This window comes from Diuraphis noxia, unplaced genomic scaffold (genome assembly GCF_037042655.1).
Source record: "Diuraphis noxia isolate RWA-SAM2 unplaced genomic scaffold, SU_Dnox_SAM2 contig0003, whole genome shotgun sequence".
NCBI lineage: Eukaryota > Metazoa > Arthropoda > Insecta > Hemiptera > Aphididae > Diuraphis > Diuraphis noxia.
In genome coordinates, this window is record NW_028301713.1 from 7,098,356 (window position 1) to 7,122,414 (window position 24,059).

Below are 24,059 nucleotides of genomic sequence, written 5' to 3' on the forward strand. Positions count from 1 at the left end.
CAGCGCAGTTGTGTGCAGACGTCTGTTTTTGCCAACAACAGCATAACACATATTTATTATTTTTTACTTACCTATTTACATTGTTTTGTGGATTTTAAAGTACTTGTATTGTATATAATTCAAAATAATAATAATAATTTCAATAGTTTTTACTAGGTAAGTTTTATTTTCAATAATTTTGAATACTTTAATTTTAAATTTTCGTGCCTGTAAAAATAAAATGTCATAGTTCTGTAAAGCTATGGTAGGATATTATTAAATACTCAGTGATTAGGAGAGGTACCTATGCTATATATTGATTGATATTTATTAGCATACTTATACTTACCCCTAATGTTTTTCAAATTAGGACACATAGGTATTTAAATAGGACATACTTTATCCAGAATATTTTATAAAATTATAAAATTTTACTTTAAAAAAAAATACTACAAAATACTGTTACCTATGTACTGATATGACTGATATAGTGTTTCATGATAAAGGTGTTATATATTTTTAGTATTTAGGTGAAATTTCTAGGTATTATTAACCATATTCTAGGTGATTGGTATTCGTGAAAAAAGTAAAGTGGTAGTAGATAGATCCACAAATCTGTATCAACAAGTGATATTTACACCAGAAAATTATAAGAATATTTGTCTCTAAAGACAGGTAGACAATTAATTAAAATTAATGAAAAAGTTTGTTTAAAATGTTAATTGTATTATGTTAATCCCGTTGACATTTCATCCTGCGGTGTGGGCTAATTTCTTACATATTTCTTGTTATAATTAAAATTTGGAACGGATTTTAAAAACTTTAGATAGCAAATAGATAAATTCTATATATGGTTAATATAGGCACAGAGAATGTATTATTCTAAATACCTAAATTACTACATAATTAAAATATTTAAAACTATTTCCTTACTTAAAATCATAAATACTTATAACCTTTTATTAATTTTCAAAAGGTGAAATAAAACCGAAATAAAATAACACTTTATTTTAAATGAAAGATAAGGTGTTTGGCAGACGTATCGAGTTCAAAGTTTTACTAACCGAAATTCATTTTACTGATTAAATAAACTTTTTCCTTTGCTGGTACCTAGTAATATAGTAGTTCGACCAACAAAGTTGGACGTTATCGTCGAATAAAAAAAAAATCCTTTGAAATGTATTTTTATTTTTTCTCTTGCAAACAAGACAATTATATAACTACCATCGAATCAGTAACAATCAACCATTGTGGATAAATGCATTTTATTTGCATATCATACAATTCATACAGTTAAACACAATTAATTATATAGGATAATTATTGATTAGCATATCGAAAATAGATAAAATAAACGTAAAAGTGATAGTGTATAACTATTATAATAATATTATTCCCGGAAAAGGTATTTAGTAAGCAGTAACGACAATTAATTCATATATTATTTGTCTACTTTTTATAACATCATACTAGCTGTTCATCAATAATTATCTGGAAACCTTCTACATGATACATGAACGATAAAAATGTACTTAAAAATATATTTAAACAAAACCAAACATTTTTTTTTGAACAAATAGTTGGACATTAAGTTCAAATGGGATTATGATATAGTATAATATTATAGTCTATTTTATTGAATTAATTTGTGTGTGATTATCACTATTGGTTATTAAGAGACGAATACAATTATACGTTATTTTCACTGTTGAAAATATATGACACTTTTATGAATTCGAGGCCAAATGTAAACTTCACAAAAAATTTAAATAGTAAATTCCCCTATAATATTAAATTCCTATAAAACATCTTACTACCTACCGTATTACAATTTTTGTGAATTTCCCTAAAAACATTTTACGAAAAAAAAAATTAGAACCATTTAGCGTAACCTAGAGGACACCACGTGTAGGCGGTTTTAGTTATAATTCAAAAATGTCTGTATTTTTTATTGAATTTATATTTATTTATTTATTTATGTTTAAAAAAATCATCGTCTTGCTAGTTTTATTATAATTATTATAATTGATTTCGTCTTATCATGTTAGGTTATTTTTGGTTGAATAATAATGTGAAATTTTTTTAGTATAATAAAATGTAAACACTTTTTGTTCTTTATAATTTTGTATTAGTTGGTTTAATAATTGTTGTGATCTTTTTAACTTATTATTATTATTATGAATTATGACAACTACCTATTCGGTTTATGTATTTTGGTACTTTGTTTATTTATATACATTTCTGTTTGAATATTTTTCAATGTATCAACAAATTTGGATGGCTATGGTTAAAATTTGAGTTAAAGTGAGCATAAAATGATTCACAAGCATTTGTGGAAGAAGCTTCTACTCAGACTTTAGGTGGAAAAATTGCTCGTTCATCAATGTATGTGTTTTTAAAATTGGATTAGATATTAATATCATATTATATGACCTTAAATGACCTTAAATTGAAAGTTCAATTTAAAAGTTCAATACTTACAGTTGTTTTATTCTGATTTAAGAAATTGTTTGTTAACTGATAAATGCTAACTCCTAATTTACCGATCTTAACTTAATTTAATTATTTTCATGACTTGACTCGCTTTGGGAAAGAATCAAAATAAGAATAATACATAAAAATATTTTTACGGGAACTTACAAAATATTAGGGGAGTTTACATGCGCCTTTTTACATTTTATCTTTATACTTACTATGATTTCCCGTTTGTGGGATTAACTATAAATTATCATGAGATAAACGGAAACACGTCTGCACATCAATTATCCCATACATGGCAATGTTAAAAATGTAATTTCATTTAATGTGCTAGAATTAAAATATTATTTTAGAAAAAGTGTTTATAACTATTTTTTATTATCAATACATTCCAACGTAAAATAAGTGTTTTATTTAATATTATTTACACAATTTAAGAGCTGAATATAATAGGTTTATAGCTTGATCAAGTGATCGAGATAACATTGTTCAATCATTTTATAAAATGTATGTTATCAGTATATGCAAACATATAGGTACCTAATACCTATGCAAATATTGAAATATAGTAATAACAAAATAGATTAAACATACAACAAAAACATAGTAAGTATTATAAGTTCTAAAAATTATAATTTTAGATTAAATTCATAAAAAATAATTTAAAACTCTTATATAAATCTATAAAAAAAAATGCATTTCAAATAGGTAATAATAAACGTTTAACCATGACAACTTAAAAAAAAGTTAATATGACGTAGACAAATCTAGTCGCAAAGATGAATTCAATTTTTTTAACAAAATTCTCTCTTAGGCCATCTGATATAGAATTGAACGATAAGCGTAATTATTGATAAATTTATTAAAAAAATATAATGACATGAAAATATAAAAGTGAAGGGGTCTCTCGATAGAGGTGCTTCGTCATATAAAAATTAAATATGAATTACTTATAATAATGATGATGATAAATTGATAATTATATAATATTTATAGCTAACAGTGATCCAGATCCAGATCTTTTTTTTTAATGTTTAAATTTAAATTTAAAAAAATAGAGGTTTCATATAATCTTCTAAATACCTAGTTAATAATTTCCATGAAATATCCTTTTCGGGGGCCAATCACATCCCTTAATTACGTTCATATGAGATAAGTTACGGTGCCACGGATATATAAACTGTATACATATATAATAGGTATATTTACAGTGAAAAACAAGTAGATCGTAAAAACCGTTGTAACTTGTAATAAAATAATATTAAGCAGCCCATGTCGAACGATAATAATATGTTGTCATCTTGATTTACGCGTAAAACTCTCTAGTAAGTACCTATACTGAAGTCCTTGGTTTAATGAATAAAAACATAATTTCACTAACAAGCTAAGGGCGAGGCGATCACCGACGCGAAACCACTTTTGTTACTTTTCATTTTCAAATTTGGAACATTTTTACTGCGTCGCGATACGATTTTATCGCAATACGTTCACGGACAATAATTATCCGGATACCAGTGATGGATTTAAGGCTAAGGGGGGAGGCTATCGTCCTAAACAATAAATTTTAGGTGGGTGTATAATTTTGTTAGGTCGTAAAAACAAGTTTGTATTCAACTATTATTATTGAAAAAGTTCGATTAAAGAAATCCCTAAAAGATATCGCGGTATATACTGGTACTAATGGTACTAACATATTATTATTTATTTGTATTCAGTGTAATAGTGATTGGTAAATTTGCATTATATATTTATATGTAATAGTACGATTATGGACATTGCGGACATATTATATGGCTGTGATCTAGTGAACGGATGAAAAAATATATTATGTCATTTCGTCCGCCATCGAAACTTACAACCATACACACATACACACCTAACCATGCACAAACAATTCAATATTATATTATTATTTTACATACTAGCTAAAACGTGCGCTCGACTAATTATCAGTCTCCACCACCAACCCCATCGCTATCACCCATATAAACACACGACGTGCACTAACGATTTTAGTTTCAGATAACAATTAGTATATTATTATTATTATTATTATTATTATTGTTGTTGTTGTTGTTGTTGTTGTTGTGGTTGTAGTCGTTGTATAACATGGTTGCCGTCCACCGCCACTGGCAATATAATAATATTAACTTACCGTCTAACGAGTCCCAAAACGTTTTCTGCTCGGTAATCATAATCATAGTTATAAGTAATAACCGAGTTTTAGAACACCTATGCCACTATAACTGTATGAAATATAGGTACGTGCTAAAATATGGCATACAGTTTTCTTGTGTTCGACAAACAAAACATTAATCTAATATTTTACACAACAGTTGGGTCGTATATAATATAATATGTTATCCGATTCGTTTTATCTACCAATCATTTTGGACAATTGAACTGTTTTTTTTTTTGTACCTTTTTTGTCTGTGTTCAGTACAACGTTGACAAGAAGGTCTAAATGTTTGAAAAACATTTTCCCCGTAATTGACAATAATTATATTGTATATAACATATTGTATTGTATAGGGTTTCGGATAGCTCGATATGGTATTTAAACACAGACCTCCTAGTAAAGATATTTTAGAGGTCATAATATAATAATATGACCGTCGTGGTTTATTATTATAATTTTAAGAAACATTTAGGTTGGCTCACCGGAAAACTAAAATGTTTTTCAAAAAAAAACGTTTCGAATCGATATCATAAAATATACATAATATTATTATCTATTGATTATTTAATTTTTTATATTTTAATCAAAATTCAAAATTAACATTGATTTAATTAGACCTAAGTATATATAATTATAAGTGATGAGATGACGTTTATATTATTGAAGTTAGTTGGGTTAATAGTCAAAGTTATAAGACTTAGCCCCCCGAGAAGATAAATAATTTCAAAACCTACCCATAAAATTGTTTATTTGAATACATGGAATAATTTGTTATTATTCAAAAATTGTTTAGAAATCTGATTCTATTTTAATCTTATTTTGAAGTACCTATGGTACCACCTTTTACCTAGTTTTCATCTTTGGGCCAATCTATCTTCTTTTATAGTAATGAATACTTTTTTTTTTACTAATGGTACTTAAGCAGTTATCATTTATCAATAACAAATTAAGCATATTTTTGTTTTATTGCGGTTATTAAAATATTAAATTTAACTGTCATTTACATAATTTAAGTATACAATAGGTAATATTTATGAAAAATATACAAATTAATAAATATTTTAAGCTTTTTTTGGAAAAAAATCCTATAACTGAAGATTGACTAAAAATGCGATCAGTTAGGTTAAAGGTATCAATATTTTATTATAATTGTTATACTAAATACATAATACATACCTATAGTTAGTTATAATGTTGTAATAATAATGACTTTTAAATAGGTCTTATTTTTAAATATTTTCTTGCTACTTTGACTGATAAGAAAGGCACTTTTGTTGTAATTACAAGGACAATTAAAAATATTTAAATAATACTAACTTAAGCTACCGGCAGGTTTTCATTGCGAACATTTTCGGTATTATTTATAAACTTGTGTCATTAGTTGTTGACCATTTTTGCAAGGCTTGGTTTAAAATATAAAAATAAAAATTATCATCCTTGGCCTTACGCTTAAATTATTATATTATACTAAATTAGAAATTTAATTACGAAATATTTATCATAATATCGAATATACGAACAAAACCCATAGGAAGAGGTACTGTGAGATTAGGTTTACCATTGGCTTTGAAAACTGCCAGCTATTGATATAGGCACTATTATAAAACATTTATTTGTAAAAAATATTCGTTACTATAGTTTTCGAAATTTTAGTAAGCGAATTTCCTACAGTCACTCGACCTTTAAGGGTGTGTATTAAAAATAAGTATTAATAGGTACAATTTTTGTAGCTCCTAAAGTTCAATCGCCATCTCCCATGTTGCATGGAAAAAAATGTGACTGAAAAAACTTGGACGGCGCATAATTTCCCGACCAGAAAATACTTTTCAGGCCTTTCCTAGGACCTGCAGCCTAATTCCTGTAGATATTATAGATTTCGCCGGGGGTAATGCTGTATGTAATAATATGTGCATTATGATCGAAGGTTATTTGATTAAACATCGAAACAATCGTCTACTGCAGTCTCGGGGATACGAAATTTAATTTTTTAAGAAATATGCCCTACCTACTGTTCGGTTCAAATTGTCTGATACCCAGAATGAAGGAGGAGTTCGAAATTTGAATTTCGCACATAACCTCAATGCTCGGAACAGCCGACACTCTGGGTCGAGGAATCCGACCCGTTACATAATACCTGCAGGTTTGGACAATTTATTGTAGTCGTCGCTACGGTGACCGTAGAAACAACGTTCGACAAAGACAAGAGTAGTGCCATGTAGTGCGGTAGTCGCATCTACTCGTAATAATATTATTATACGTACTCTCCGATACAAGTGGTCTGTTCTTCGCAGTCGCAGTAGTGTTCTCAAGTCGTCGCTTCTCTTGGTCACACACAGTTTTTTTAAATATGTCCGCTATGGTGTGCCAGTGTGAATAAAATACATAATAATATCATCATCAAACGCATGCACAATACATATATCGTAATTTTTATTTAAAAGTAGTTTAATAACTGTTCACCAATATTCTATATTAGTCGGTTGGAAAAACGATAGTTCAACATTCGTGGCACATTATTATAAGTAGGTACCATATAATATACTATGATACAATTTAGAATAATTATATTAAATAACTAATAAGTACAGATACTATTTATTTTTTACGTATGACTTCGCGAATTCTCTTTTTCCGTTTTGTTCGTTGGTTATTTCATTACGGTGAATAACCGTTTTTCTTATCATTTAAGGAATGTGTTACATTCCGGGGCTGTTTGTTGGTTGCATAGAGATTTAAATAAACATATTTATAATATTACACTTATTTGTGTATGGTTGACTGTAGGTGAAAAAAATATATTGGTAATAATACAACAATTATTATTCTCGCGGCGAGATGAAGAAAATCAATTGTATAGCATGTATCTGTGGGTAGAAGTTATCCATCGGAAAATCGGGATTTTCTTGATTTACATTCATTCTGGTCATTGGGGCCAAATTATGATCGATATAGTAATAATAGTAGTGGTAGGAGTTGAGACAATAAATGAAAAAAAAATTGATTTCTTGTCGGCCCGTCGCCGCGTCGCCATTAACAACAACGGCAATGGCCGATGAAGAATTATGTACATTTTTTTACAATAATCTGAATAATATTTAATTTTTATTATTATGCATCTAGAGCACTTTTAAGACAATATAGACAACAATCAACAAACGTTTTCGAGTTCTTGATTATTATCTTATGTCTTGCATACAGTAAATTTATAACGCATATCTATCATCTATACATTGTTGTTTTTGTTTTTAAGCGTTTTCTTTAAACAATTTGCCAATTTTTAAACAAAACGTTCGATTGAATTTCCGATCCGGTTTGACGTTAAACTCTATTACAGACTTATTGTCTTATATTATTTAAATTTATATTACCTACATCCGAGTGATGGGTAGTTAACATCCAAACGGTTTCCAAAAACACTGATTCTACAAAAAGAAAGAAAAAGATTTGTAAAAATGGTATTTAAACGGTAAAATGTGTTCCCTCAATATGATACAATGTTCATAAAAATGGGTTCCTTATTAATTGTCACCATAGATCATGCACGTAATTTAGAAAAAGTCGTTTCCATCATAACGGATTACCAGAATTTAGGTTAAAATTAAGAAAAAATGGTTATTAAAAAAATATTATTCATTCAAGTAAATAGGTAGGATAGTTTTTTCGATATTTTATTTTGATGCAAGTTATGAGGATTTAATATAATATTATGTATTGTAAACTTACATACTAATTTTATTATAGACACATGTTAATTTTTTTAATGTTTAAAACTGTGTATTAAAATGAAACATTTTGAATTAAAAAATATTTTATAAGTAAGTACATCAATAAAATGCATCTATTACATTGAATTTTATTTAAGTTTTTTAACAAAATAGGAAATGTGTTGGTTTTACAATGATGTTTTTTGGGTAATAGTAATAAAGGATAGCTTCATACATTTAGACATATAGAAGACATATATACCGATATTGCTGTCTGAGCAAAACCTTTTGGGCGGAAACAAATAACTAGAATACTTCTTATCTACGTAGATATCTTCAAAATAAATAACTTAAAACTTTAATACGTATTTATTTTTATATGAAAACCTTATAATTTTTTTAGACCCTAGCTTATTTAACTTTTTATTTTTATTTATCATGTCGATAAGACTAATAAGTAATAACTGTAGTCACAGGAATGCATCTATAATTATGAAGGTTGACAAAATAAATAAAAAAGATAATTTTAATAAATAAAATTAGGTAACTAATCTATCTAGATGTGCACAAATTACATATTGATGTACAAGTCTTGATAAAAATGTTCGGAATCCTTAAAAAAAACTTAAAAATTGTATGAGCTATCATCATAAGTAGTTCTTTAAGCAATTTAAAATATAAGGGCACGATTTTTTATAAGCATTTGAAGTTAAAATTTTGTCAAAATCACGAAAAGTTACTAATTAATTTATATTAAAAAAATTTTTTTTAATGTTTAGTTTTTATAGTATAGTCTTGAAAATTTAATTCAAGGTTCCTCATGATAATAGATCATTCTGAAACAAAAAAATCTTAATATTTATAAGCAGGTATAAAAACAGTAGAAGAAGAAGCTGTTATTTTCTATAAACGATTTTATAATAAATTAGAAAATCATGAAAATCATCTAATAAAATGCTTATACATATCCCGTTACTTCCTGTAAATCCCCGTCGCAGGCTGAAAAGGAAATGGTGTAGGAATAATCTAACTTAATCCTAATAAGTTGTAAGAATCACATAATAAACAAGCTAAGTACTACTGATGGGTGGCTTCTTTTCACGTCACCTCATAATGTTTTGTTAACCTAATCTCACATATACTTATTGAGCTTAATTGTATAGATTGTATATTTCTTTTAAAAATAAAAATAAAAATAAATTTTTCTAACTTTATAAGCAGTACCATTTTTTTTTTTTTTGACATTTAAATTCAATTAGATGTTATTTATATACGAAAAAAGGTTTTTAATCATTTTGTTGTAATTCAAATATATTATTCGTGGGGACTTAAACGTATTTTATTATATTTTTAAAACACAATAATTACATATTATTTAAAATATATAGATTATTGTAAAGATATATTGCCTATTTTACCACAAATCTACGGTAGTCGATCTTAACTCAAAAGTCAAAAATTAATAACAATAATATATTGAAACATTTGAAACCTACTATTATAATATTTAATTAGTATAATGAATGCAATATTTTTTCAGAAAATAAATTCAACTTGCCGGATTGCTGGGAGTTAGTAAAAAACTATAAAATATATAGCAAAATAAATATATCATAAAATATCCTAATAGTAATATAGGCTGATAAGATAGACCGCCTTTGGCGCCTTTGCTTAAAATTTTTTTTCGTTGCAATGATTTATCATTTAATTCAAATTGTACACATATCCACATATTACATATTATACATTATTGCATTATAGTGACTTATTCAAGAATAACGAGATACCACTTCACATGACATCTACTATCCAACAAGCCATTATCTCATACACTTTTTCAATTTATAATATTTTTTTTTTTTTAGTTCAAGAACAGAAAGTATCAAAATGTTTCGCTCTATCAACAAGTTATCAACACATTTGAACAACCGTTGCGTTATGGGAACTCTGTCCAGAAGTATTGTTGAAAAACGTTCGAGTATGGAAGAATATTTCAAAGGCAAGAGCTTTATAGTGACTGGAGCCAGTGCTGGTAATATTGTCTTAAATTTAATACAAGTCTCTAGATTTATAGTTTTGCAGACCTGTTTATACATTAAAATAAACTTATTATAATCGCATTCATTATTGACCATTTCTCACTAAAAATGAAAAATAAATGTAACTATGCATCTATGATAAACTATTATTTTTCATTAATTTTAGGTATGGGAAAAGTGATTACTGGAAGATTGTTAGCGATGGACGCACATGTGTTCGCAATCGGAAGGGATATAGATACTCTACCGAGCATTCCTGATCTAAAATTTACCAAAGTAAACGTGGATATTAGTGATTGGGGTTCGACATATAGTAAGATTTTAGAAATGGGGCCCGTCCATGGTTTAGTGAACAACGCTGGAGTGGCTCACATTGAACCATTTATGGAGACGACACAACACGGATGGGATGAGTATGAATACAGATTAACTTTTTGTATTATTGTAAAAAGGGAATTAGGATTTTCTATAGTAGAGGCACGTTCCTAGCAAATAAGACGATAAGCTATAAGTTATTCGTATATTTATATACCCAAAATGAATGTCTATAAATTGGTAGACATTTTCAAATTATTGTATTTTCTTAACACAGAAGTGAATGAACCAATTAAGGGATAATTATTTTAATACACATACGATACGCCCCAAGATCAAATTAAAATTAAATGTAATACTACTAAACATTTAAACTTTTTTTATAGCATTTTCAATTTTTACATAATAGTTACCTATATATTTTTAGGCTTTTATATTTGATTTGAAAAACAATTTATACGGTATCAAGTCCATGATCTTTTAATGGAAAATAAAATACAGTAATACATATATTAAATACTGGACATAAAGCTAATTATTTCGAAGTAATTAATGTTTTGATAAGTGTTGAGAAGTAAAGCTAGAACATTAGTTTAGTCTGTGCTTAGTATCTACTTATTTTATTAATGGTTGGTTATACTTATTTATAAACATCCAAGCTCTATAGTATAGGTACCTAGTTATTATCTATTGAGTTACTTTATAACCATTTTTCACATTACAATTTTAAAAGTCTAATATTATTAATAAATGTTTGAATTTATAATATAAATAATTTTTTGGTTTCTAGTACACTAAACATAAATTCCAGAGGAGTGGTAAGGGCAAGTCAAGCTGTAGCTAAAAATATGATTGCTGCAAAAATCAAAGGATCAATAGTCAATATATCTTCAACCATATCTGAGGTTATTACTTATATTGATAATGATTTGTACTATTTAAATTTTACATTGCCTATAATTATACAGTTGCTACTTGTAAAAACCAAGTAGTCAGTTCAGAAAACATTTTGTTTTCTTAACATTTTTCATCAAATACATTATGGCTACAAATAAAAAAATATAATTTTTACTTTTTAGAGAGCCATACCAGAACATGTTTCATATTGTGCATCTAAAGGAGCAGTGAACCAAATTACAAAGACAATGGCTATAGAATTAGGACCGCTTGGCATAAGGACAAACAATGTTAATCCTACTGTTGTATTAACGAATATGGGATTAAAAGCATGGTCGGATCCGAAAAAATCAGAACCGATTATGAAGAGAATACCATTAGGGAGATTTGCACGTTAGTGAAAATATTTACGTGCCTATTTGTTCACAATTGTGACATTTTGTGTTATTATTATTAAGGACTACCTATATTGTTATTGTTGTATGCAGGAGTTATATATTATTATAATATAAACTAATTGATAATTTATTTTCCAGAACCTAATGATATTGCTGATGCAGTGATATTTTTATTGAGCGACTATTCAGCAATGATAAATGGTGTGAATCTATATGTAGACGGCGGTTTTATGACTGGATAAGAATTTCGATACTTCCTTTGATGTTGAGAGTATTAAAATAATCATTATATAATATACAATTATACAGTAAAATTTAAATTAATTGTAATAATATTACCTCTGTGCGTTTTATTTTAATCATGCATTTAAATTATCTCTGTAACTTGTAAGTCTTGAATCTTTTAAAATCATACAACTGTTGTTCTTATTATGACATCATGTCACACAAACTAGCCAATCTACACGATTTTTTTGAACATATTGCAAATCAACAACTATCAGTTTATTTAATTTTTTAAATTAAATTTATCATTATTTTTTTTGTTTCAAAATCTTATAAGGTATTAAAGTAGGTAATTTCATCGCAAAATAATGTGTCAAAATATGGTTACTGTTTTATTATGATATGAACAACTTATTACTGGAATTATACTTTAATAAATAGTTATAAATATTGTAATCAGGACTCAGAATAACCTGTTTATACAATCAATATTTTAGCGACCGGAACCACTATCTCTTACAAACTACAAAACAATATAGGTAATTAATAAATCTAAATAATCTAATATTGTAATGGTGGTGTGTCTTTTTTATTTTAATGACATAGGTATAATAATTATTTACCTGTACTTTTTTATTTTTGTCGTTCATACGAGAATACTTCTAATTATTATGTGACTGCATACGATCTGTATCCTAGCTGTTCTTCATTTGTTCTTAACTCAATAGTACCTAGATAATTTATCAATATATATTATATAATTATATTCATTTTTTAGTACCTACCTCTTTATTTATTTAAAAATCATAAATAGTTTGAATTAGCACTTTATATTTTGCCAATGACCTTTTTTCTCATTTGTTTGAGACAAATATGCAAACTCTATCACTCTGTTTTGCATTTAAAACTTTCGGAATTGTGGTACCTTAATACAAAAAATGAATTTGAATAACATCAAACATGTTTAGTATCAAAACATTTTACAATCGTTAAAATTATTATAAAGATTTTTTCGTCGATTATGGGTTTTAAAATTGTAATACCATTATATTATCAAAACAAAATTAATTTTTAACAACACTAAACAATTCTACACCATCTTCGACTGATAGCATCAAATCTCACTCGATTTCATGGTTTAATGTCCTAACCACAAGTTAGGTTAAAAATTAGTTAAAAGTTAATTGTAGATTTAACTTATTATTATTATTATTATTATTAATTAATTAAATCGTAACATAGGCTTGGTCATCGTACGTCAATTTTTTCTCTCGATATTTTAGTTTTAAATTTTAATACAATATTATAATGAGTACAAATGTCCAATAGTTCATGACATTATAGTATTCTACGATAGTATTTCCGAATTAAGTATACCTTATCAATTTAAATATTTAATGTGTTTTATTATACGGGAGATCATCGAAATAAATACCTATGTTATAGTATTATAATGATACATATAAATATGTAAAAATAAAATGAGTTAAAAAAAATAAAAATAGATTTATATTGTACCTTCAGTTTGGTAGGTACAGAAGCTACACGTCATAGTTCTATTTCAAGAATAAAAATGTTAAAAAACACACTGATACGACGCATAATTTTTAAAAATAAAAATATTTTTATCGGTATTATTTTGTTGTAATAGATTCCTAACGTAAAAGTATGAAGTGTTTGCGATGAAAATGTACTTTATAATATAGATTAATATAGACTAAATACTATACCTAGTATCTACCTATAGTCTAATTAAATACTTTATTTAAAATTAGGTAATTATATAATCATAATAATATGGTTAATTAAACATTATAGATTTAAAACCTCACCGTCAACATCGAAACGAATGTGAATCACATCCAAATAAGAGACAACGGTAAAAAACTTTAAAAATTTCAAATGCAACTATCTATCGTATATATACGTAATAAATATATTATCTTATTAGTCAAGATGAATTTACCGGATAACAAACGAGTTATCAAAAAAAGTTATTTTTTCTACCACTCTGTACACCAGTCAAGCGCGCATTTTTATCTCAATGTTAACTCTTGATATTATTTTGTTTAACTATCCATTAAATAAATAGTTAGCGCGCGAACAAAATATATAAGGTTATACTTCAAAATTAATGTTTCATTTAGGTAACGTCTAGTCAACGTATAAGACTTGTAAATTATAACAAATTCATATACTTAGTTCAATTCATTTTTTTTTTTTTCATTTGAATTAATTATTTTACATATGCAAAACACATATAATAAATAAATACAATATAATATAGGTATTTTAATATTTTATTAATAATAAAATATATATACTATACCTATTTATAACTATAAATATTCAATATCAGCATTAAGCTCGCCATTTTAAATATAAATCATCAAACAAGTCTAATTTATCTTTAATAAAACAAAATGAGCCGAGTAAAAGCATTATGCGCTATGGAATCATTAGTAGAAGGCGTCCCACAAGTTAATTTCGTCATCTGTCCAGCCATGATTGATGACTGTGACCAAATCTACGAGTTGGTTCAAGTAAGATTGTTCTGTTATTATTCTACATTTTTTTAGTAATATTATAAAATAATAATTAAAAAACAAATTATACATCATAAACAGCGTTGTGCCACTTTGGGTACCTTACTTTATAATATTAATTAATCAAAATATGATGGGTTAAATAACCAATAATAATGTTTATTTTACTCTTTATACATAGATAGGTAACTCATTTTAATCGTATTTAATTTTAAACTTAAATTCCCATCTACATGTTCGATATTTTATTCACACAATAATTGATACATGGTAAAATATTATACGACTAAAATTTGAAAATAAAAATAATTTGTTCAACTTTTAAATTAATTATAATATTATACTTGTTATTATGTGCCATTTCTATAGTATTAAAAATGATTTAATTGGTAATAATTCAAAATCCATGTTTTAAAAATGCATCTTTTTTATTTAAAATTTAAAATTTAACAATAATAATAGGCAATAGCCCACTAAAAGTATCCATTTTAATTTAAAATATTTTTTTGTATATTTTTTTAATATCTTGCTTTGTATACATACATAAGCATTATTGATTAGGTAGTTTGTAAGGTAGAAAAAACAAAAAAGTGAATAGTTAAACGTCACTAAGTAGTCTGGATACTGGATAGCACATACACAATATTATGTAAAATGTACTAATGTGACATGTGAATTATATGTAATCAATAAAAACTGTGATTGGTCACTCACCCTGTACTTCGTTTTATGGCTTTCAATACGTCCCGGATGGAAATATTAGTCCATTTGGTTCGGTCCTACGACGAATTATGTCATAACTCATTACTTATTGTAAAGCACTCAAAATTATTATTAATTATTATCGTCACCGTATATTAATAATATTACTAACATTAAAAGAGTCTGCTATACATTTTAAGTGATAACATTTAAAATTAAAATGCAAGTGAAAGTCAGTGGCCACCCCAAATATCTACTTGATATTTCAGTCACGTCTGTCCTTGATCAAATCACCGATTCTGGATTTTCAACCCCAGCCATACTCGTACGTCATAATATATAAGGTATCAAGATGATTATTTTAAATATTACTCATATTTTCTCGAAAATAGTTAAGTTTTTTTTTTTATTGATATTAAAAGCTTCAACAGCTAGGTCATTAGCCTGTGGTTGTGGTTACATTATGATTAATAAGTAAATAAACAAATAAATAACTAAGTTCTAAATTAAGATTACGTTACAGTTGTGGTATATGTGGATTTTACAGTGATATTGTATATTTACATTATATTTTTAGCAGTGTAGTTTTATCTTAACTACATTAAATTTTTGTGTCAATGCCGATGGATTTGAAGAAGGTATGGATCAAGTGCGTGTTGTGTTCTCAATAGTTAAGTTTAATTATGAAATTTCACATAAAATTATGAAGTAATTTATTATTAGGTGCCTACAACATTGTTGAAAGTAATATATATATATATTTACCAGTTTAAATTTTTTTGAATGACAGAAAAGTATCAAATAATACATAATACCTATAGTTCATTTCAAATTTTGAATCAAAATGATTTTTCCGGTAAATTCCGTTCATAAAAGTCTTGATTAGATTTCGAACGAATAGTAAGTTAATTACGTAGTTATTTATATTTTATTTTAATATATCCAATGCACATTCGACCGACATTTTGTATGAGTATGAAGGCATATTGTTATACAATACAACGTATACCTTCTTATATGTACCTATTTCAAATAATAATCTATAGATATTATTAACCTGTTGTGTTACTATACAATCTGCCGACAAAGACGATCGAAAGCACCCAAACATACTATAATTATACATCTATAACTCTATACGAATGAAATACATATCAATCTATATAACATGTACCACTAGTGGTACGGTGGTACTTACGCTAAAAAAATGGAATAGATCGTTATTAATATTAAAATTATTTAATTTTCTTTTTGTGCATTTAATGATATTTTATAAACATGTCATTTTGAAGTTTCAAACAAAATAAAATGGTATGCAAGTATAATAATGATTTATGAAAGATATCCAATTAAAAAAAGCTCAAAGGTGGGACAGGTGGGACGAAGATATGAAAAGGTCGAGAACCTGCAATAATAATACAGATAATATTGAATTTGGCCCCGCGGGTTATTGGGCTAAGAAACCGGATTCGAATTGTTGGCATTTGACACTGTGCACGTGTCAGCCTATTTTTGTAAGGAACACACGCTTCTATAATGAGTAGATAATAAATTAATATACGCAGACATCTATCGGACTTAAGCAATGTACCTACCAACCTATGTATAAATTATAACTATTACAATATTGTACGACGTCTATATAGATGTATACAGTGATTGAATGAACGCGTGTGCACGACTACAACACGTGTTGCCTATCGGCTTATCGGCTACCGCGGCCAATCGTGAAAAGCGATGTTCACGAGTAGAAATAATAACCGACACACGATAATCGACGACCGTTACGTGATCGCTATTATCTCAATGCCGTACCCGCGCGTCTTGCTAAAAACATCAAAATGCACCAGTTCCAATAGGTAATAATGTGTTATTGACTAAAAAATTAGAATTTAATCGACCAATTATCAAACTTTAAGGTTTAATAAAGCATTTAAGGTAAGAACATAGGTATTGATATCTGTGTGCTCTTGTTGGTTTTAGGTTTCTAAACGTACGTCGAAATATCTACCACGAGTATTATAGTTATATCCGGATATTATCCGACCATCCGTAGTTAGGGGTTGCTAGTATAGGTTAGGTGTATACCTATACAGTTACAATTGTTGGTTTGAAAATAGATACATTATTCGTAACATTATTATAGTTATTATTATGTATTTTTACAATGGTGTCTTATTTTAAGGCAACTTATAAAATATATCTATGTAAAATTTTATTAAAAATTAAAAACTCACTTGAAAATCAAAATATTGTAAACAACTAATGGATAATGTTCTTGCCTTTAAGTTTAATAATAGATAAATGTTCAATCCACTGATCCACTTTTCACACTCGGTGAATCCACTCAGTGGCGTCCACAGGTTTTCCACGAACCAGTGCAGTTATAACTATAGGGCCTCCAAATTTATTTGTTTGCATATTTTGCATATTTTGCTAACTCTACGCTTTATTCAACGATCTAAGTCTTCAGATGGACCAAATGAATAGTTATGTATTTATAGTGTTTGATCAAGAGACAAGAGTGGGGCCCCCGAATGTATGTAGCCATGTAGGCCCCGGGACCTACGAGAAACCAGTGCAATTGCACCACTTGGTACCTTACGATGGGCGCCACTGAATCCACTGAAATTGTTTTGGTTGAATGTACATATTCTATATGATATCCATTTTTAATGTAAAATTGAAAAACACGTATGAGTGTGGCGTTCCGCTCTTAAGAGGGTTTATCATCTGTATATATACATTTTTATCTGCCGTGTATATGCCTATATACGTAACACGCTACACCTAGAATAATAATTATTCTGCGATAAATTATTTTAAGTATGACAATGTAATAGATACTGTTATTTGTAGTAATATTAATAAAAAACAATTATAATAATAATAATTTTATTATATTTTATTTTATTATACATATTATAATTTATTATTATTGATTTATAATACGCATATAAATAATAAATATACAAAGCGACACATAGGCATACGAACTACAACAACTGTACAAGACATATAATATATAATATAACATAGGTATTAAAATATTTAATATTAAACTTACTACTCTATAACAGGGGCGACGTCGACCGCGGCAGTGGCGCAACTAGGCTAACTGGGGCACTAGTGTCACTTTTAACTAAGGGGCCCTAATTAAAATTATTTATGCTTATTATTGTGAACAAAATTTGGTCGATAAAATGATAAATTGCCAAAAGGGAAAAATTAGGTAATGTATTTAATTATATAACTTATACTTATACACTTGTAAGTTGTAACAACTGTTTCTAATCAGTTTACTGAAATGGAAGTGGTAATTACTATTCATTATCAATACCATGTATTAAAATTAAGTTAATAGATTTATTAAAAGTTTTACCAACCAAATAACAACATAAATCATAATATTCTTATAAAAATTATAACTTTTAAGACTAGGTACACTAGTCATTTATATACTATACATTTTAATATTTTATATATTTTAGAGTAATATGATGAAAACTATATTGTTAAAAGTATTTTAAATTTGTTTTCACTTAAGAAAAAGAAAATGTATTTGAATTAACACTGAAACGTCTGAAACCAAACATATTTATAAGCAGTGGTAATGCGTCATGCGTGTACGAAAATCGTGGTTTGCGGGTACACTGACCATGAAGGCATGAACCATACGTATTAACGTTACCCAATTATACCTAGGCAATAAAATTTATTTAGGAAATATTATTGGGTAGTATAATATATTAAATTTTGATATTCAATAACAAAAAAAAGATAAGCGTCGTAAATTGTTTACTATTGTCATAGAACAATATAGAAGCGAATCTCGATCAGTTGATTGGGTTTACGTTTACCCATGATTTAAAGATACCTATCTTAGATCCTTGTTTACCCGTATTCAAAAAATGAGGTTAAAATATATCAATCATAATTTATGAGGTTCTATTGTAGGTATATTATATAGACAAATAGATTTTGGATTGTACAAGTACTGAATAATGATGGGATGACTGGGGGGAGGGGGGTTGTAGGGCATAAGCCCCAAATTTTTTTTTACAATGATTAAGGCATTTACCGATGATTTTTTTTTAGGACTACATCACTGTATATAAGCATTCACAAAAAAGATGCAAAATAAATGCAATAATTTCACTGTACTAATCATTATGTATAAATTATAAATAGGTATATAAATATTAATTATCAAAATGTCATGATTTTTATATTTATTGTGAAACTTATTATCAAATATGGAAATATATTATTTTATTTAGGCTGGGGCCCAGGGGCCCCGGTGTTTGACACTCCCAACCCCCCCGGTAGTTGCGCCACTGGACCGCGGACAATTTCAAAGTCGATCATATTAGAATTTATTTTTAGGGACACGCGATCACCTAACCGATCTACGCTCTCTGATGATGATCATTTGGAGCAGTGTCTTCGATTAGTAGTTAGCAACTAATCGCCAGATTACGACCAATATTGGTCAACGACATGCAATGTCACACTTCAACAATGTTCAGATCAACAAAATAATATGTTAATTAAACTTATCTAATTAGATTTTAGAAATTATTATTTGTTAATATATTATTTTTAGTGATTTGAGATCACCATAAATTATTTGTTTGTATACCTAGTTATAAATGTTTTTGGGAAATTATAAACGTTTAAAAACGTCTATAATTTTGGCAACGGTTAGGTATCTCCACTAATAGACCCTACAGTGGAGTTTGTGATAAAAGCAATTGATCATTTAATGAAATTATCATTGGTTACCAACTTTATTGAACATAATATTTAAATTATATAATATACTCGCTGTGGTCATCGGACATTCAATAACATCTCTCCTTTGATAACATATTTGTGATGAAAATTTGTATTCTCGAACCACTCATAAGGTAGAAATATTATAAAAACAGCCAATACACGAAGGAACAATAAACGGTCAGTATCCGTCAAAATCGTTATAATTGTGTACCGACGACGTTCGTTTTTATAATAAACGGCAAGTAGGTACTTACGCAATAACATATTAAGTAAACTTAAGTAATATTATTATATTAGATATCACGAAAAATAGTACCCATAGAATACAGGTAATACAATTTACAAGTTCACCAATGATAACAAAAGACATTCGTTGATCGCGACGTACCTATTTATAGGTATTTAAACGTTATAATCTAGTACGACAGTATTACGGCAGGCTACTGCTGTGCTATTTGCATGTAAAAGTTTAATCTTTAAATTCGGATTATGATTTATAGGAAAAATACACGTATAATACTAATTTTAAGTGGCTTATTATGCTATAATAATTCACTCTAACTTTAGAGTGGCGTAAATATAGGCGTGAACAATGTGTTATTATTATACATAATATTACCTATACCTACGCAATCTTATCACTGTGGCGAGTCTCTTAGAATGCGAGTGGTTCTGAGTGATTATTGCACAAACCGATCGATAATTTCTATAATCCATTTATATCTAAGTGATGCCTTTATTAAAATATATTATATTTATAAGCCTGTTTGGTATATTTGTATAATAATTACTGTCGAAGTGTCGACAGTGTCGTGGTCTCTAAAGACTAAAATCTAATAAAATATATATATATAAAGTGCTCAAAGTGGCTCAAAATTAGTGTAGAGGTAAAAATTGAAATTTTAAAAAGCTGGGTATTGCCTCCACTGTATATTATGTTGTATACGTACTTATTGTGCATGATATTATTTTGATTTTTAAAAATTAAACCTAATTATTTTTCGTTTTTTTAGGAATATTATTCTGAATACGGTATACCGAGCTGCAGACAGTTAAATAAAGACAGTGAGTGATATTTAAATACTAAAATATACACAAGTTGGAACATTATAAATTTTATAATGCAGTTGAACTCGGCCAATACGTACAACAAAGAATATTATTAAGTACCTACAATTATTATTTTTGTTTATTTTTTTTTTAAGAAAAAGGTGATTTAATTATTTCAATATCTACAAGTCAACTTTATGACGAATTCTAATACGTTTTCTAAGTTTTTTTAAATCTTTATAGAAAAAAAAAATAGCTCTTGGTAGGAACGAAAAAACCCCACTTTCAAGTTCCAATCTTCGTGAAATGATTAAACAAATAATTTATGCTTATATTATACATTTATGCTTAGTAAAATTATATCTTCAACGATCAATTAAAACGAATAAGCATTTTGTTGATTAAGACAATCTCCTAATTAATTATAACATATTATATCGTCACTATTATAATATTACCTATGTATTTTTAGCTTTTAAGAGGGATGGATTTGAATCTCAAAATCCAAGTTTCCAATGTTACATAGCAAAAACTAGAAAAGAAGGTAATTTTTTTTTTTAATTTCAATTCTATATTAACATTTGACATTTAATTTGTATTGTAGATAGTAATTTTACAAACCTAGACTTGAACCAAATCAGGATTTTCGAAATCGTATTAAGTGTTATTACCTATAACTGTCAATCGATATTTTTCTTCATCATTCGCCCTCAACTATCTGGTGTTGGCTATATTTGTCCAATATCTCCATAGCGATGTCCTCCACTTCTTTTTTACTCACCTAAGCTACTATTTTTGTGCCATTCTCTCTATTGTGTCTTCATCTCTTATCATTTTCTTCAATCATCCTCTACATATCTTACCATCTACATTCATAGTCGTTGTCGTCTCTCAATGACGCCATCAAGTCTGCTCCCTCATAATATGACTTAACCTATTATCCTTCAGTATATATATAATTGGCATTGATTCGCTACCCCATAAGAAAATTATTATACAGAAATTAGTTACTCGACAAATTACGAATCTACTTTATTGGCGTCCTGATCTTTATTGCACTCGACATGTGTTATATTTTATTGTCCACTGCTCGACATCCGTACAATACGAGTGGCCACCCAATACCTATTTCTTTATAAAATCTATTACATATAATGTCAAACACAGGATGTTGCCGGACAAAATACCCGAAGTATTATCCTCTTTATCCCTCCACATCTAGCTGCCTATACCTAATCACCATAATATTAATAAATATCCGCAATACAGTGGTAGTTAGATGCCTGCTTAATCGATGCTTTATTTTTGTCATGTAGAAGACATTATCATTGGATTCGTACTATGGTTTCGATCATTCGAGAAAGCGACTGGCCAACAAGTGTTTCTCGAAGCGCTGTACGTGTCTAAACCTTATCGACAGAAACACGTCGAACATGCACTCTTCGAGAAAACGATTCAAATCTATTGAATTTGAATCACGGAGGTGGACGAGATGCCAATCGCCCTAACCGTGTCTCAACCATACCAACTATAATAATATATATACCCATCGACGCGCCCAATGCAAAATGTGTTAAACCTGTCAATAGCAATAATAATAACAATATTATAACCATCTTCGTGTAATTGTATGATATTAAAAAAAAAGAAAACGCCAAATGTCGACTACTGGAAATGGACGAAAACATTATTTTATTATACTCACATCGTTACAATATTTGTTGCGGCTAAATGAAAAATACCGGGCCGCGTCGATATTATACATTATTATTAATTATTCCTACATTTTAGGTATAATTGATTATAAATACTAGTATTTATAATCAATGATTGTATCTATCACCGTGACGATGACACTTTGATTTTCGGGGTTTTCAACGCCAGCGACAAGCTTTACTGCGCTCCGCGTGCTCCAACGACACTTTTTAGAATAGATATTTTTAATGAAAAGTGGCAACTCGTTCTTAATATCTGTAATAAACAATTATATAAATATATAATGTAACTATTTGTCACGTTCAGCAACTCGTGAAACCGGAGTCTTTGTATATACACGCTGCACTTGAGTACTCGACTTCCTCTACGTTATTAGCATCGATGAACGACGAACCACGCCAAACATCGTCGACCTATAAATCTCATATTATATTTTTAATTGTTATGATTACTTATTGTGTTATTGATTTAAATCAGATCGTGTATATAAATAATTAAAGCAGATGGCAGACGAGATCGAATCGTATCAATAGTTTATTATTTTATTTATATGTGTATTTTTTTCAGCATCGACGTAACCACTTAGTGTTAGTGTGTGGTGAGAAGAAAGGGGGTAGAAATAATATTTAACAATTCCCTCAGTTTTTTATGATGTGTACCTTATAATATAGGTAGCTTTAATAATATAAGCCTCACTACTTTTGTATTCTATTTATAACAAACTACTCCGAAATCTAAAGAATCGTCAGGCATACATAACTATACCGTTAGAGTAACAAGTAAATTCATTTTCGACTTCTCAGTGTCTTGCACAGGTGAATAGATTAGGACCTACCTAATCATTAGGTTATATACAGGATCCTTAAATTCCACTATAATAATACCTATCAGGGCCAACTCTAGCTTTTTCAGTACCCATAGTGCAAGTATAATTTCGGAGCTTTTCGTTCTCTTTTTAAACATAAAACAGGTAACGGTGCGCTACCTTCATTTTGGCGCATCTGTGCCGTCGCACATATCAATCGTATCTAAAGTAAACCCTGATGGCTGAT

The 24,059-nt window shown here is 28.1% G+C and overlaps 2 protein-coding genes and 1 long non-coding RNA gene across 4 annotated transcripts in view; 2 read left to right on the forward strand and 1 right to left on the reverse strand.

Annotated features, from left to right (window-relative positions):
- The window catches only part of LOC107163095 (L-xylulose reductase-like), a 29,204-nt gene extending 16,880 nt beyond the window's left edge, over positions 1 to 12,324 (forward strand). Inside the window, exons 1-6 of one of the 2 annotated variants that reach the window (XM_015510335.2) lie at positions 6,870 to 7,158; positions 10,206 to 10,372; positions 10,546 to 10,792; positions 11,485 to 11,599; positions 11,774 to 11,984; positions 12,128 to 12,324. In XM_015510335.2, the coding sequence (XP_015365821.2) occupies positions 10,228 to 10,372; positions 10,546 to 10,792; positions 11,485 to 11,599; positions 11,774 to 11,984; positions 12,128 to 12,231 (822 nt within the window). In that variant the 5' untranslated portion in view covers positions 6,870 to 7,158; positions 10,206 to 10,227 and the 3' untranslated portion in view covers positions 12,232 to 12,324. Of the gene's footprint in view, positions 1 to 6,869; positions 7,159 to 10,205; positions 10,373 to 10,545; positions 10,793 to 11,484; positions 11,600 to 11,773; positions 11,985 to 12,127 lie in introns of those variants that run through there. The other variant, XM_089224519.1, reaches the window with a different exon arrangement.
- Positions 7,706 to 20,667, reverse strand: LOC149056644 (uncharacterized). The gene is made up of 4 exons (XR_016191140.1): positions 20,287 to 20,667; positions 13,000 to 13,139; positions 12,838 to 12,945; positions 7,706 to 8,058 (listed from the first exon to the last, which is right to left on the reverse strand). It is a non-coding gene; the product is annotated as an uncharacterized LOC149056644 (long non-coding RNA).
- On the forward strand, positions 14,391 to 23,533 carry LOC107163103 (diamine acetyltransferase 1-like). The gene is made up of 4 exons (XM_015510347.2): positions 14,391 to 14,757; positions 21,255 to 21,306; positions 21,764 to 21,835; positions 22,608 to 23,533. The coding sequence occupies exons 1-4, from the start codon at positions 14,638 to 14,640 to the stop codon at positions 22,757 to 22,759; spliced, it is 396 nt and encodes a 131-aa protein (XP_015365833.1). The 5' UTR covers positions 14,391 to 14,637; the 3' UTR covers positions 22,760 to 23,533.
- Positions 23,534 to 24,059: the final 526 nt, after the last annotated feature.

Bases quoted from the DNA above. Each gene is read 5' to 3' on its own strand.
- LOC107163103 (XM_015510347.2), top strand. From the start codon at position 14,638: ATGAGCCGAGTAAAAGCATTATGCGCTATGGAATCATTAGTAGAAGGC. The intron at 21,307-21,763 runs GTGAGTGATATT...ATGTATTTTTAG, and splicing joins CAGACAGTTAAATAAAGACA to CTTTTAAGAGGGATGGATTT. The intron at 21,836-22,607 runs GTAATTTTTTTT...TTTGTCATGTAG, and splicing joins AGCAAAAACTAGAAAAGAAG to AAGACATTATCATTGGATTC.